Source organism: Megascapheus bottae, chromosome 14 (genome assembly GCF_031878675.1).
Source record: "Megascapheus bottae isolate mThoBot1 chromosome 14, mThoBot2.hap1, whole genome shotgun sequence".
NCBI lineage: Eukaryota > Metazoa > Chordata > Mammalia > Rodentia > Geomyidae > Megascapheus > Megascapheus bottae.
In genome coordinates, this window is record NC_143522.1 from 24,208,924 (window position 1) to 24,225,704 (window position 16,781).

The 16,781-nt window shown below is 46.3% G+C and overlaps 1 protein-coding gene and 1 long non-coding RNA gene across 4 annotated transcripts in view; one reads left to right on the forward strand and one right to left on the reverse strand.

The window, feature by feature from the left end:
- Positions 1-16,781, forward strand: part of LOC150054827 (uncharacterized) — a 67,710-nt gene that overhangs the window by 25,938 nt on the left and 24,991 nt on the right. The window lies entirely within an intron of this gene.
- The window catches only part of Fbln5 (fibulin 5), a 61,910-nt gene that overhangs the window by 9,908 nt on the left and 35,221 nt on the right, over positions 1-16,781 (reverse strand). For 2 of the 3 annotated variants that reach the window (XM_090344715.1, XM_090344714.1), the window contains exons 5-9: positions 14,315-14,437; positions 10,760-10,876; positions 7,909-8,028; positions 2,943-3,065; positions 1,823-1,949 (exon numbers count right to left, since the gene is read on the reverse strand). In XM_090344715.1, coding sequence (XP_090200841.1) covers positions 1,823-1,949; positions 2,943-3,065; positions 7,909-8,028; positions 10,760-10,876; positions 14,315-14,437 — 610 coding nt within the window. The remainder of the gene's footprint in view (positions 1-1,822; positions 1,950-2,942; positions 3,066-7,908; positions 8,029-10,759; positions 10,877-14,314; positions 14,438-16,781) is intronic. The other variant, XM_090344716.1, reaches the window with a different exon arrangement.

The window sequence follows — 16,781 nt, forward strand, 5'->3', positions numbered from 1 at the left end:
TTTGGTACATGTGGTTCCCTCTGCTCTTCCACTCTCAGTTCAGTTAACATCAATTCACCTCTCCAGCTTAGCCTTAAGATCATTTCCTCAGTGAGGCCACAAGACTCTCAAGTCTAGAACAAGTCTAGTCTCCTCTTCCTTTACTTGTAAACTTCCATTCTTTCTGTTGAGAGAACCTGTCCCAGACTATGACTGCACTTATATACCAGTTTGCTTAATATCCCTTTCTTCCATGAGGGCAAAGCCCACAACACCTTGCCTAGAGCAGGAGCTCCACTAAGAATTAACAAATGACAAAGAAATACAAATTAGCCAAATATTGTTTCTTTTAAGGCTGCATCCAAACAGCCAAGTCAAAATATCTCTGGTGCCAATATGGCCACATTAAAACATCATGTGCCACATAGAAAATAATTACTTCCTAAAGGAAATTTGGAGGAGGGAATCGCTGGATCTCAGATGAAGATGATCACGAATGGCTGGGAGAAGGGGCATTTGAGCAGACATCTAAAAGATGGGGCGAGTCCCCAGAGACAGAAGGAATGCTATCCATCTGGCAGGAGTATGTGTGCAAAGGCAAGGAAGCTGGGCACATGGGGCTAGGGTGACAGTAAGAGCAAGTCCTGTTTTGGCACCCAGGATACTTGAGTGCGCAGGCAAGAATCTAAGAAGAGGAGAACCAAGTGTTTTCAATGCCAGGGATGAGACTTGGCTAGTAACACCAACTCAGAGCTGCCAGTTGAACAGGATCAGTTCCCAGTCACAGACAAACCCAGGAAAGGCACTGAAGCTGGCAAGAACAGCCTGAAGCTCTCTGCTTTGCTACAAAGGGCCCCTGAGCCAGAAGTCGAAGAGTCCTGTTCTAGAGAACACAGCTTGTAACAAATGAAGATGGTTCTCAAGGATCAACCTGTCCTGGATTTGTTGTCTTTTTGCTCATTTTGATCAAAGCAGGAACCACATTAGTAAGCCATGATTTTGGCCTAGGAGGTGTGTGTGTGTGTGTGTGTGTGTGTGTGTGTGTGTGTGTGTGTGTGTGTGTGTGTGTGTGTTGTGTGTTTGGTGTGTAGTCTGAGATGGAACTGATATGACCCAAGAGGGGTTAAAAGAGAAGGAAAAGGAACTTGTAGGATGCTAGGCTCAAAAAATAATGTCTTAGCACATTCACCTTATTGAAGATGTCCTCTTTTTTTTTTCCTCTTCTTCGTGCTAATATATATCCTTTGGTGATTTTTGTGAGGCTTTGGCCATGATAAAATCAGAAATCTGATTAGAGAAAACTAAATATCCTCAAGTATTGAGAATTCTCTAGAGAAATCTTTAGCAACTTGCCATTCCCAGAACAGTGTTAGGAGATTAAAGCCTTCACTTCCTCCAAGGGAGCTTATCTGAAAGGCAGGCGCATGGGTCCTGCCCCAGGCCGACTCCATCTTGAATGTGTACTCTAACAAGATCCCCAGGCAAGGAAAGCTCTGTGTGATTCATCTGAGTTGCCCAACTCTGAAGGACAGTATCATTGAAGGGAAAAGGAAGTTCATGAATCTTTACTTTCTATTTGATTAGCTTCCTAGAGAATCTTTATGCAGCTTGGGCATGAGTGTGGGGGGGGTGGCAGAAAAGAGAGTTTACATGTGCATAGATATATATATGGCCCACACGCACACATGCCTGCACACACACACACACACACACACACACACACACACACACACACACACACACGTGTAGTCTCCTAAGTTTTTGGCTGGTGCTTTCTTCTTACAAGACATGGCTAGCCTCCTGAACCAGACCCTCTCCCACCCAATGGTGAGTGATGACATACTTATCACCAATCAGCAGGTAGGGCTCCTCACAGCGGATGGGGTCGATGCATTTGAATCCCCCTTGTAAATTGTAGCAAGTCTGTAGCGGGGTGCAGGTGTGGTTTCGGTGCTCACACTCGTTGATGTCTGAAATGTGGGGTAGATAATAAAAGCAAAGTGTTGGTCCCAGAGCTTGTATGTGGAGTCCAGTAGAGGGAGCCACCTGGGCCTTACTGAGTTACGCTACTTATCAACATGGCAGCCATTGGCCCCATGAGGCTCTTATTGGGCACTAGAAATGTTGATAGGATAAACTGAGATATGCTATGAGAAACACACACCAGATCTTTATGAATTAGTATATACACATCCGTGTTATCTATATATCCAATATCTCATCAGTCATTTTCATGTTGAATAGATGCCAACATGATCAGATTTGGGATTGGCTATACTAACTACAGCGTTTAAAATAATTACACCTGCATCATTTTTATTGCTTTTTAATTTTAGAAAAACATAAGGTTACATAGATGTCTCCCATTTATAGTTCACATGATATTTTTTATTGCTCAACTACTACCATGGAGAATGCTCGCTCAGTATTTGGGATAAGGCAGCTTCCAAACTGATCTCAGAGCCGCTGCTCCTGTACAGACCCGAGTGTGGAGCGTGTGGGGCTGCCAATCTGGACAATGGTCATCAAGGCCTTTCTCAGCCCAGGGTTCTGTACCATGAGGAACTGCGCTAGGATTCTCATGCGCACAAGATCTTGATAGCATTCAGCTACTAAGAAGTCAACCAAGGCACTCTGAGGCCTTGTGAGAAACCCAAGCTCTGATCCCCAAGTAGGGCCTGATCACAAGTTGTGGTTGAGTCTGGAGCAATGCTCTGAGGCAGGAGGCAGCTCCCAGGAGGAGCCATCTGCTGTTCCACAGTTCATTTTGTTCTTCAGTGGCCCATGTCACAGAGGAAGGCATTAGCTCAGTCATCCTTCCCACAGCAGCCACTCTAGGAGTCACCAGCACCCACTCATATCCTCTCCCCTGCCACCTCCCCGAAGCCACACAGGACTCCTCAGCTCTGTATGCAGAGGGCCGCCTGAGCCAGCCCTGGCCAGGTCCCTTCAGATAGTCTTACCCTGGCAGCTTCGATTGTCATCCAGCAAGATGTAGCCTGGTGGGCAGGAACAGAAGTATGAGCCAGGCTGGTTCACACACTCATGCTGGCAGAGGAATTCGGAGAAGCTGCACTCGTCCATGTCTGGTGGGGGGACAGGTTACATTTGCTGTGTTATTATCACAGACGATCTGGAGATGGGGTCTGGGTGGTCCTCTACTCCTAATAGATTCTCCTAATAGATGCAAAGCTCTGACTGCCACAAAGGTATCAACTCAGGGCTTGAAAACTAGCCACAGAAAGCTCATTACTCAATGGGGCCCAATGAGATTTGGACCGCTCTAATGGTTAGAAAATGCCTCCATCAAGCTTTCCACATCCTCAGCCGCATCATTGACTTATTCCTGACAATGTGCTTGCACTGATGGAGTGCCTAGCCTCTTCCTCTGACCTGCCCAAGGGACTTGGATTTGCTTATACACTGGATTTAGGGCACAGAACTCTTCCCCAAGACTGCAAACCATTTACTGGGCCAAGTTTTCCATGGGACAATCCTAACAGGGTCTGCGGGGAAGAAATATTGTTCCTATAGCCAAGAACAGGTTGTTGTTCATTATATTAAAACTTCATTGTATCAAAAAGAAATTTAAAAAATCTTATAAGAGAAAACTGCGGGGTGGCCTGGGGTGGGTTAGCCTCCAGTCTCCAATATCCTGCCTGCTGCAGCTGCTCTCCCTAGAATAAGGGACAGAGTGGCTTCCAGCCAGCCTGAAGCCTGCCAGGCCAGGGCCTTCCTCTGTCCCCATGAAGTGGGGGAATCTCAGCAGCAGAAGCAGGACATCCAGAAAAGCCAGCTCTTCAGTCACACACAGACTTTGGCAACAGAGTCCCCATTTGTGCCTCATTCAACAAGCACGCCAAAGAAAACATGTTTTTGTTGAATTTGTTGTTTCCCGAAAACTTGCTTTCACTCGTTTCCCCATGTGACATGTCCTTGGATTACTCTATAACTCACAGGCCACTGGTGGCTCAGATCACCCAGAGAGGCTGTCAGCAGGAAGCAGGTCGCTTCCCCACTATGGGAGAATGCCAGGTATGACACACCTGCATCTGACAGGGAAATCTAGTCTGACTCTCAACAGTAACATCTGTTTCTGCTGTGTCCTAATCTGCTCAGCCAGGGGCTTCCCAGGGAGGGGAGTGGGAGGAAGGGAAGGAAGAAAGGAGAGGGAGAGAGAGGAAGAGAGAGGGAGAGGGAGAGAGAGGGAGGGGGGGAGGGAGATCTCAGGCCTCTGACCCCAGCCCATCATGTCACAGAGAGGTCCTTATTTATTTCTGTGAAGTTTTTAGGTGCCCTTTGTACTTTTAGGAGATTTTACAGTGACACCTGCCAATTCTTAGGGCTTGCTATTCTCCCAGCATGCGGGTGAAAGGATCTGACATGTCTCAATTGTCTACTCCTACCTCAAGTCTGTGCAGGAAGTGTTGTCACTGTCTGTATTTTCCAGAAGAAAGACTGAGGCTTGCAGAGGTTAGGCAATTTGACCAAGTTCACAGATAATGAACAAATAAATAGAGAAGTTGGGATTTGAATGCAGCCAACATCTAGATCCAATGCTAGTAAACACGATGCTGTAATATCCCCCTGAGCAATGATGTTCACGACTTCTAACCAAGGGGCTTGGGAGGGTCCTGCAGTGGGGAGAGTGATCCCTCAAACAGGGTTAACTCCAGTGCAGATGGGGGGGTGACGCCCACCCCTGCCTTGCATTGAGGAGGAAGGGTGAGTGACTGACCTCGGCTCTGGATTTATCTTTGGGTCCACAATTCCCAGAGAGCAGGCACAAAGAGCTATGCTCCACCCTCCAGTAAAAAGCTGAAATCCAAGACTGGTTTCTGGCAGGGAGCACACATTAGACCATTTTCATTCCTCCACATGAAAACCCTACCAGGGTTTCCAGGATCAGATCTGCTTAGTGAAGCCATAAGGGACAAAGGGAGAGGGCCAGCAAGAGTCTAGTGTTGCCCAAAGGAGTACTTTGTGACAGCACAGTGAGGACAATGTTCCCTGGGGAAATGGAGGAGCCTAGATAAGTAGGAAGGTGCAGAAAGAAACTCCTTGTGTCACACTTTTATTCAGGGCCATTGTTAGTCTGTTCGTTAAGTCTGTGGTAGACAGAGGCTCCTATCACTGAGCAGGAGTTGGCCATTTTGGGGAACGTGAGTCAACTGGAAATCCCTGCCAAACCGGTGAGGATTTGCGTTCCTGAAGAAGTTATAAAGGTCTATATGGATGGAAATAGCCCAACCAAAGGCCCTTAGACAATGAATGCATGCTAATTTATCTCTTTAAATTAAGGAAAAGAAGATAAGCTGCACATTCTGGAGATTTGAGTAGGAGACTTAAGGTCAACCACTGGTCTTATGAGAAGTGCTCTTCTCTCCTTTTTTTTTTTTTTGTCAGTTGTGGGGCTTGAACTCTGGGGCTGGGCACTGTCCCTGAGCTCTTCAGCTCAAAGCTTCTGCCCTACCCCTGGAGCCACAGAGTTACTTCTGATTTTCTAGTGGTTAATTGGAGATGAGAGTCTCATGTTTTTTAGTGCCAGGGCTGGCTTTGAACCACAATCCTCAGATCTAAGTGATCCTTAGATCTCAGCCTCCTGAGTAGCTAGGATTACAGGTGTGAGCCACCAAGCCGGGTGAGAAGTGCCCTTATAGCCCTTGAATGAAAGTGGCTAGTTAACTGGATGGTTGTTGAACTAGGAGTAAACAGGCTCAGAAAATGCCTTGGCTAACAAAAGGAGCAAACAATAGAAGCAGAACTTAAACTTATCTCCATTTGGCTCCAGAGTTTCTTTCACTCTCTCTTACACAGGCTCTGCAGGTGGCCAGTAAATAAATGCCTTTGGATCTGCAAACAATTCTGGAGAAATAATAACCCCATCTTATAAGGCTGAGAATCCCATTCCTCTTGATTTCATGTCCCAGATTCCCCCAAGGAGTACCACAGTGGGGAACTGAGATCTAGGAAGAAAGTGGCCTTTCACGCTTCTGAGTATTTTTTCCACCCGTTTCTAGGACTTTGATTTAATCAGGCAAGGTTCTCTGTAACTGTCCACTTATGACTGACTTGCCTGGCCCTGGCTAGCGAGGCAGTCATTTGTTTCAGAGAATTCAATCTCCAGAACATTTCAGCTTCCACTGAAGCTAATAAACAAATCTCATTCTCAGCCAGGGTCAGTTCCTGTCGCAATGGAATTTTCCATTGTGTAAGACAAAAGGATTTTCACACCCTCAAGAGTGGCCCACTTATCGCAGAAAGTACAGGGCAGCATTATTAATTCAGACTTCACTAATGATAACTGTTGATGTTGAAAAATAGAATAGATTTTACTTTTTGTAACCTTTATAAAAAAGACCAGTGGGAAGAGAAAGTCTTTCCTGGCTCTGTGTGAGGTGTTACAGAGTAAACACTGGCCAAATGTAGCCCCTATTCTCAAAAGTGTTAATGATTTAGCAATAATTTTCTAACTACTGGGAAAATTAAAGCTTAACCTTCTGGGGAAACGATGAGGTTAATAATAGAGTCAATAAACTAACATAGGTAGAGACTGACAGCTTCTCATGCTTGGAAGGTCAACAGACTGGGTGTTGGTGGCTCATGCCTGTAATCCTAACAACGCAGGAGTCTGAGATCTAAGGATCTCGGTTCAAAGCCAGGTCAGGCAGGAAAATCTGAGAGACACTTATTTTCAATTAACCAGCCAAAAGACTGAAGTAGACCTATGGCTCAAGTGGTAGAGTAGCAGCCTTAAGCAAAAATGCTCAGAGGCAGCATCTATGATAAATGAAAAAGGCTAGAATGGGAAAGACAAGTGTTTCATACCCCTCAACTTCATATGTGGAACTGAGACTTGAAAATAAAATGGATGACAGGAGTATGAAACTGTCTGGACTATGTGTATGGGGCCAAGGACTCAAGGGAGGGGGAGAAAGAAAGGGCAGGGTAGGGAGTAAATCTGACTGAAGCATTTCATATGCATGTATGAAAGTAGACCAATGAGGCTGATTAAAAATTGTTTGGAGGAGAGGGTAAGAAAGAGCAATAGAGGGGGTGGATTTGATTGCATAGTATATTATATGCATGTATAGAAATAGTGCAATGAAACCACTCGGTGCAATTAGCATATGCTAATAAAAACAGAGAAAAAAAGTATCTCATTCAAGCTTTCATTCACTGATCCAAGAACTACAGATTGAGGGCCGGGAGTTTGGCCTAGTGGTTAAAGTGCTTGCCTAGCATGCATGAATACCCGGGTTCGATTCTTCGGTACCACATACATAGAAAAAAGCTGGAAGTGGTGCTGAGGCTCAAGTGGTAGAGCTCTAGCCTTGAGAAAGTCCAAGGACAGTGCTCAGGCCCTGAGCTCAAGCCCAGGACTGGCAAAAAAAAAAAAAAAAAAAAAAAAGAACTACAGATTGAATGCTCACTTATTGCTAGGCCCAGAGATGGACATTAATTATTTGTAGATTTCAGAAGTTCACAGAGTATATGTACTTATGTACAGGATTTATTAATTCAATCCCTCCTACCTAATGCGATATGCAATCACCCCCGGGTCACCGTCTTCTATAAATCTGATCTGTTCTACCCCAGGACTTGGAGCAGTGCTTGTTGAAAACAGTGCTTATAGACCAATGGGTCAAGCTGGGTGACTCCCTTTCTTATTAATCACATCTCAGACCTGGACAGTGCCTCCAATGGCTTTTGTATTATGGGTCAGATGACCTGAAAAGTTAGACTCCACCTACCCACCTCACAGCTTCATTTCTTTTCTGTGTGATTGTGATCCTATGACACTGGGAAATATCTAATTTTCCTGGACTTGTATCCAGGAAATGAGAGGAAACATCTGTGAAGGAAATCCTTGCCCCACATCCCTAGACCATGTATACAGATGGAAGTATCCAATGACAAGCTCATTACCACTGCAATTAACACCATCATCCTCCAGTTCATATCCTGGGTCACAGCGGCAGATGAAAGAGCCGTAGGTGTTGACACAAGTTTGCACGCAAGGGTTCTCAGTTGCACACTCGTTCACATCTGCAGAAAGCCAAAACATATCATTGACTTCATACAACAGAATATCCACAGTAGCAAAGAAAAAAACTCACACCAGCAACAAAAATCTATTATGGCCAAAAGCACAGACTTATGTTACCAGGAAGGCCTCCAACTCCTCGAGCCCTTACAAAAAAAAACAAAAACAAAAAACTGCTTGGGGACCATTCTATGGGTTCAGTAGGCTAAGAGAACCATAAATAACCCGAGGCATGGAGAGAGAGTGCATCAACTCAAGCACGGTGATGGTTTCCTATCACAGCTAAGGAAATTATGTTTCTGTAATAGTGGACTTTATTCTACATCAATTCTATGTCAATGAAATGTAAATGCTTTTGTACATTGAGACAGGCCCCAATCCACTAACAAGGTCTTGGTTAGAAGTAGAACAGGAGTTAAGGGTCTTTCCACAATTCACAAGACTCATTCTTCATGGCTTCGTGGGATGGTGGAGGCAAGAGGAGCAGTCTTTTCTGACACTGGCATTGGCTGACCCTCTGTAAGTGCCTATATTCCACAGGCCAGTGGCTGAGATGCCCACTGAGGGGGTCTCCTGTCCACTCAGAAACCCAGCTCAACTTCTGAAGGTTCTGAAGAGCATGTTCTCAGAAGCCAAGATCTTTGTGGTGTAAGTTTGAGGGGCTCTGCGCAAAGGAAAGGATTAACCTCATGCTGTCCTATGGAGCTCTCAAAGAAAACAAACGAATGCCATGTAGCAAAGGGCCACTGAGATTTCAGTCTTCTCTGGTGACCAGGTGAAACTGAATTTCCTCCACCTGGGCTTGGCAGGAAAATGTCCATGATGCTAAAACTGCGGGGTAAGGTCACCCAGGCTAGTGCTAGTATATATTTGGATGGAGCTCCCCAGCTTCTGGTGTAGCACCAGTCACATGGTGATAAATGAGCTCCCCCTTAGCCTCTCAAAGCTCACAGCTGCTTCTGAGAACAGAACTGAAAGGACCCCAGACTCTGGGCCTATCTGCCCTTCCCTGCCAGCCTTCCAAAGTGCTTTTCTGCATCCTGAATGGGCAACACCTGACATGCAAGGCACAGGGGCTCCCCCTTGCTTTCTCTTTCAGCTTCACCATTACCTGAATTTGATCAACTGTCTTAAGCTAGTTGAGCCTGGACTTCCTTACCAATTAGCAGGACCACAAACACCTACCTGCCTCTCTCAGAAGGTTATGGTTAGGATTCGATGAGGCTAACAGCCATACCATTCTTTGAGAAGACAAAACCATCTTCCACGCATGTAAGGGGCTAGGATGGCAAGAGCTCCATGGTCCATCACCATCTGTATTGCCCACTGCTGACACAACAGTGACTGCGTGCCCAGTCTCAGGCCTGTCAGTCTGCTGTTTTACCACGCTGCTGAGGTTGGCATTGCAAAATGTATTAACTGTTCTTTGTCACACGTCCGTCTCTGAGAGGCCTAAGGACACATGTGGCTTTTGGCTTTGCTATGCATGGCTGCCTCTCTGAAAGTCCTGACTGGTTTGCACCATGTCTACCTCTGACGGAAAAATCTGGGCTGGCACCTCCAGTGCCCAGCCTTGGCACCAAGACGTTGGCATCTGCTCTAAGCAGCTTATTTCAGCAGCAAAGGAGCCAGGCACCCGCTCCCTACTCTAATGGGAAGGAAGGGCCCTGCTCTCCACTTCCTCAACCTCCCTGCTGGGCTCTGCTCTCACAAGAAAACCACCTCTCCTGGCAAGAGGAGCCCAGCAGAGACTTTTTGGAACAGTTAGAAGAACCAGCTTTGGAGGCAAGCCTCACAAAGAATCCAGATTGAAACCCTTGAACACTGATGCCTTCCTGTTTACCCAGTGATTTAGATATGATTAAACGAATGGAGACATAATATCCTCTGACTGGCTGGCCAGGAGCCTGTGAGCCAGAACTCACTCAAATAGTGTGACAAGAAAATGGGCCCTGTGGAACCTGGTGGCTGGCTCCAACAAAGACCTCATTCTGGTCTCTGATGCTGCCAGGGACTGGAGGGCCTGGCTGGGGCCAGGATGGGGAACCGGGGGCCATAACTTGTCTTGTGTTAATTCCCTGAGTCTTTAGTCTCTCATTCACTTCCTGAGAAGAAATCTTCTGATGGAAACAGAGATAAACATGCAACTTGCTTTTCTTACTTATCAGCATTCGAAGTGAGCCAGTGTGAAACCAGAAAGTACCTTTCTTTCATTCCAGTTTCTCAGGCCATGCTGAGAAAAGGACCCTCCCTCTCCCTTCCCCACCTCTTTCCCAAGCAACACGCTCCCCCCTGACAAAGAGCAGAGGGGAAAGCCTCCAGTGAGTAACTTGGAAATTATCCACAAACCCTTGCCTAATGTGCATGCACTCATTTCGTGATCCATCAGAAGACAGGGGACCCTGAAATCCCTCTATGATCCTCAGGAAGTGAACTTAGGGATACAGGACATATGAGAACACTTCTGATCAAGTAAGCAAGTTATGGGCTAGCCAACACAAAAAGAGGCAGATCCGCAAACCCGGAGGACCATTCTGTGCTCTGCAATACTCAGAGCACTTTCTGAGTTTCCAGTTCAGGTTTCAGGTTTCTGTAAGCCATGGGAATGGGTGGGACGTGCCAAGGATTAGGAATACACCTTAACAACCGTGTTTCACAGACGGCAACAGTCATGCTCTGAAAGAGACTGCATCTCTTATTTCATGCTGCATCCAAGTTCTGCACATCACATACCTTGGCAAGACCTTCCATCCTCGTTGAGGGTGAAGCCAGGGTTGCATGTGCAGGAATAGGATCCAGGAACATTTGCACAGAGCTGCTGGCAGTAACCATAGCGACATTCATCAATGTCTGGAAACAGAAATCCAAGCAGGTAAGACATCAGCATGGTGATGTGTGATGGTGAAGTGTCATGGATACAGCTGCTCTCTGGCTGTATAATCACCTACCTCTCTGAATCCTCTTGGTGTCATGAATACCTGAACCTCACTGGAAAGTTACTGCAAGAAATTTCTCCTTTGAATAGGCAAGATAGCATCCTCAGGTTTATGAAAGTCTAAAATGTAACTAAGATGTATGCAACATGAAGGTTCGACTGTGTGATTCCACAAGCTATGTGCATATGGCCATATAAGTTGAGGCTAAGCAAAATGAACTTCAGGATAGGGAAACAAGAGGTTTATCACTGGGATTATTGTTCTTAATGTACTATGCGAAGTCATTTCTTTTTTTCCCTCTTATGGTGTATCTTACGTTGTTACTGTATCTGACTTTGGTACCTGGTATATTATATATATATGTATATATATGTTAATTTGTTTATTTGAAAAAGGGAAGGGAAGGGAAAAACAAGATGAGTGGGAGAGGGTGGGGGGAGGGAAAGTGGGAGAAAAACACGAGAAGGGGTAACAATGTTCAGGAAGTAATGTACCCACTACCTGATGAATGTAACTGTAACCCCTCTATTCATCACCCCAACAATAAAATTTAGAAAAAGAATTGAATCTGTGATTCCATATGAACCTCTCATTGCCCTGAGAAGGGATGAGTTAGTTTAACATGCATGAAGAATTCACCGCGTGTTCCAGGGTGCTCGCTGCTTGGGCCCATTAACAGTACGTCCAGCTGTCAGGAATAAGAGCTGATGTGGGTCAGGACGAACTCTGCAGGGCTCCAGGGAGCCTCAGGAATCTAGCAACACAAGGGTGTTCGTGTTCCCGTTGGCTCTTGTTCTTGCACCAGAGCTGACATAAAAGTCTGGATAAACACACTTCTGCTGAGCCATGGCTGGCCTTCCTAGGAGAGACTGCAGTGCAGCAGTGAATGGAGCCTTTCAACAGAGATGAGCAATCTGACCTTCCTCTCTGTTACATACGCCAACCCATGGGAACTTGACGTCAGCAGGAAAGCACCACTTGGCATCGCTGGTTGAAGGGTTGCTGGGCTAGACCATTCATTCCTGTAGGGCAAGGTGTCTTGAAAGAAACCATCAACCTTTGCGAGGTAACGGTGGTCTCCCTGCTCAGAGTCCTGCTGGGCCCAGTCCATCAGACTGTCACTGCAATGAGTCCTTTTCTCATCCCTTCCTCTCCCATAAACTACCCACATTCCCACCATATCCTTGCTTCCAGGCTCCCCGGAAGGAAGCTTCTGGACTAAGCTCTACATATCAATCTCTATTGTCAGCTTTTCCCACCTGCTGTCAAAAAGCATTTTACTTTCCTGGCCCATCTCCATTGTTTGCTTCTTATTCAATCTTCATCAGATTCGAGGCCCTGCCTTGTGACGGTATTTTCTCTGAGACCAGTTATGTATAACCTGGCCCAGCTCAGTGTCCCCTGAACACTGAGCAGCTCCTGCTCTTGGAGAGCCCATTAGCTTGTCTTCCCATGGTGCCATGGGGCAGGTCACTGAAGCCCGGGGAAGCAGCAGGGGTCAGTGAGGAGACATTTCTCCTGGGAGAACCTCGGAAGGAAGGCAGCCACTATCTCTCCTTTTCCTGTGAACCTAAGGCCTCCAAGGGGGCACAGAAGGGTTGACAGGTATTGGGGTTGACATGGGATTGCATTTTGAAAGCATGTGTTCAGCCACAGTCAGGATTGATCTTCAAGTCACATGTTGTGAGCATGCGTGGGCCATGCCATACATGGCACTGCATTAGGCCCCGATGATCATCTCTCCCCAAATTTTCCACTCTGGGGAAGAGAACAACCTTCACAGGCAGAGGAATGTCTCAGCTGCTGGCACCCTTCAGATGGAGGATTTCTTGGTCCTAAGGTTTCTATAATGGGCCAGTGTACCCTGGTCTCCTCTACCTCTCTAGCACCCCTTGCTGGTGGGAAAAATATGTGTGCAGCAGAAGATTTCAGGCTAGATCCAACTAACTCTAACTTAGTCCCAACCCTATAAAAGTCAGATGACATAATATCTAATCTCTCTTTCCAGCTCTGAAATTCTACATGAGAAGTTCCCGTGCAAATAACTGTCTCTCACAGATCTGCTTATGTTCAGAGATCAGCAGCATCAAATTTTCTGTTAGAGCAGAGGTTGGTTTAAATGCTCAGGGGCTGTCATGCTCACAAATGACAAGTATACAAGCTCTTCTGTGCATGTCTGGAAAGGAGAAGCCAGCCAAGTCTAGGCAGCTTATCAGGACATTTTGGGCAGGTCAAGGGAACAGACCCAAATGCAGTCTCGACCAAGACAGACTTAGGAGTTTCCTTTTTAATTTTCCCCTCTTTTTTTCCCTGTCCATTTCTTCTTTTCTTCCTTCCTTTATTCTTCCTTCTATTATTGTAGATGATAGTTTCAAAGACTTTCTGTAGGGAATGGCTTTGAACTTCAGCCCTCAGATCTCAGCCTCCCAAGTAGCTAGTGTGAACCAGGCTTCCCTCTGCTTCTCCACCCTCTCCCTCCTTCTCTGTCTCTCTGTCTTTCTCCCCCTCTCTCCCTCCCCCCTCTCTCCCCCTCTTTCCCTCTCATCTTTTTTTCTCTTTCTCCCTTCCCTCACCCCCTCCCTCTTACCCTCTTCCCTTCCCTCTGCCTTCCCCTCCCCTTCTTTCCCTTCAGGATTGACTTTCAGGCAACAGAATAATGTCTTAGGCAATTTAAACTAGAAGGACTTTTCCAAGAAAATACAACCTCAAAAATTACATCCTAGAAGAAGAAATTGAAATGACAACTAGAGATTGCCACGGATTCATTCACTTGGCTAAACACAAGTCTAGATGGGAGGAGAGGAATAAAAGTCCTCCAGTAAAAATAAACAGAAAGATCAAATGGCAGGTGCCAACTGCAAGAGGCAAAAATTCTCAATTGGTAATGGCTGACTCCATTGGGGTGAAAAGAAAGATCACAGCTGATGAGGTGAGCACTGTGGGGGGGGGAATTCCATGGGGGGTAACAGGGATGGTCCTGGAAGGAGATGATGTCTGATGGGAATCTGATTGTCCTTTGAGACTTAGAACATCTCTGTAACTAATCAAAAGTATTCCCTTGGCTTAATTTTATTTCTAAGTAGAACAGAATATTCCCCACTCTTGGCTTGGTAATACACTTCCTGGAAGCAGGGAAGGACTAGGTAAATTTAAATTTGAGCCCTAAAAAAAGGCATTCAAAAGTCATACTGATGATATAGTGGTGTTGGCAACCCATGACAGTAGTTGGTGGTAATACAGGTAAGCCCATTTCATAGCTTACTTACTACACTGGCTACCAGCACCCGCATCTCATGGTATCCTTGGCAACCACATACTTCCCAGAGTCTCTGCGAACCCCATGAGCTCTTACCTAGGCACTGGCCTTCCAGAAGCCAGTAGCCATCGGTGCAGGAGCAAGTGTATCCACCCTCCGTGTTGATGCAAATCTGTGTGGGGTTGCACTGGTGAGAATCTGTTGCACACTCGTCCACATCTGTAACACAAATATTCCAGAGAATGTCATTTGCACCTTCTTAAGAGCCCTGGAACCACCAGAGGTCCCAAGTGCTTGTCTGTGATGTCTGGAAGGCCGCGTTTACACTCAGGAGATAAAAGTATCCCCTGGGAAGCACTGTTAGGAGACACTGGTGTCTAATTGAGTGGGGCAGGACTAGTGTGCTTCCACAAGGGGGAACAGCACAGACTCTCTTCTCCTCTTCCCCCATCCCTCACCCTCCACCCCCCCGCCTCTCCTGTACATTCCTGTCCTTGCACTTCACTGCAGGGTTTGCTCCTCTATAGCCTCTCCTCATCTGTAGAGATGAGGCCCTTGTACATTTGGAAGTAACATTAAAAACTTCAATTCACCATATGGTGTGGCTGCTGTTCATTCTCACCATACTTTATGAAGTGAATCCCCTTTACAGATGGGAAAACTGAGGCAAGGGAGCTAGCAGGTACCAAGCCAAAAGCTGAGGCCAGGCCTCTTGCCTGCCTTCACTCTTCTCACCAGAGACCACTTCCAAGAGCCTGCCTCCAAGATGGTGGCACCTTTGGTCCATTCTCAGGCTGTGCCAGTATGCAGTCTTAGCACAAAGCCCCAGCCCAGTTCTCAGCTGAAAACTCCCACCCTGCCCTTCTCCTCTCTTTCACCCCAGCTCTGCCTCCCAGGGGAGCCAGGGAATAATGCTTGGCCAGTGGCCGTTCCTGCCCCAATCCATAGTGAAGCCTATGACAATAAATAATGCTGCTATCAGCCAGCACATATTTATACTTTCCCAGCAGGGAGTGATGGATGACAATTGTACCCTGGGAACACATTGCCTTAGGGATTTCTGTTCATTTTCCTGCCTTGATGGAACTGAAGGGGTGAGAGAGACAAAAGTGATCACAAAGTTCCCATGACTCCTGTTTGTGTGACATGTAGCACAGACAATGTGCCCACAGCATCCTAGAGAGAAGAAAACCAAGTGCACACACAGGGACCAGACTTGGCTTGGAGGCCATGTAGGACACAAACATTGGCCCATGTGGGCCTGTGCACAATAGCACTAGCACATTCAAAGTATTCAGGCCTAGAAACACCATCTTTGAACTCCATCTTAAAAAATAAATAAAGCCGGGCATGGTGGCTCACACCTGTAACCCTAGCTACTCAGGAGGCTGAGAGCTGAGGATCAAGGTTCAAAGCCAGCCCATGCACAAAAGGACCTGAGACTCTTATCTCCAATTAACCTCTAGAAAATGGGAAGTGGGGCTTGGCTCAAGGGTAGAGTGGTAGCCTTGAGTTGACAAGCTCAGGGACAGTGTACAGGCCGAGATCAAGCCCCATGACCACAATAATAATAATAATAATAATAATAATAATAAAACTATCAATTTTAAATTGGGCACAAATGGCTCACACTTACAATATTAGCTACTCAGGAGGCTGAGATAAGGGGATCATGGTTCAAAGTCAGCACAGGCAGACAAGTCCAAGACTCTTATCTCCAATTAATCAGAAAAGCAGAAAGTAGCCAGGCTCTGCTGGCATATCTGTAATTCTAACTACTCAGGAAGCTGAGATCTGAGGATCACGGTTTGAAGCCAGCCCCAGCTGAAAAAATATCCCCAATGAGACTCTTACCTTTAATTAACTCCTCAAAAACTGATAGAGGAGCCATAGCTCAAAGTGGTAGAGCCTTGAGCGAAAGAACTCAGGGATAGCACTCAGGCCCTTAGTTCAAGCCCTACAACTGACAGAAAACAAAAGGGCAGAAAGTAGAGTTGTAGCTCAAGTGACAGGGCCTCAGTCTTGAGTGAAAAGGGCATGATGCCCTGAGTTCAAGCCACACACACACACACACACACACACACACACAACCACTTGTACCAAACTAAAACAATTAACAAACAGATTGGTGACACCTCACTTCTGTTGATATAGATAGACAAAATTCAAATTTTAACTTGTACTAATTAGTCGACTGTATCTTCTATGTAAGGTGTACAGAGAACTCAGCAAGTGCCTGGAGTCTGGAGTTGGACGTTGAAGGGCGTATCCCATCTTTACATCCTCAGCACACACCTGGCATAACACTGGGTCCACGGAACAGACTCAGTCACCGCTGACTGAACTGTCCACTCATGATGTTTTAAGACCTCAGACAGGCTTTTCCTAACCAATCTGTCTCCTGACATGACCAGAGTGGTCAGTGCACTTGAAATGCAGCTCTTGCTCCCTCCCCCCCGCTCCCCTCCCCCACCGCTGCCCTCACTCCTGTTGGGAATGTCCACACAGTGAGTTTCCACATGACATGTTCCAGCTCCGGGCTGGACTGCTTACATTAAATACA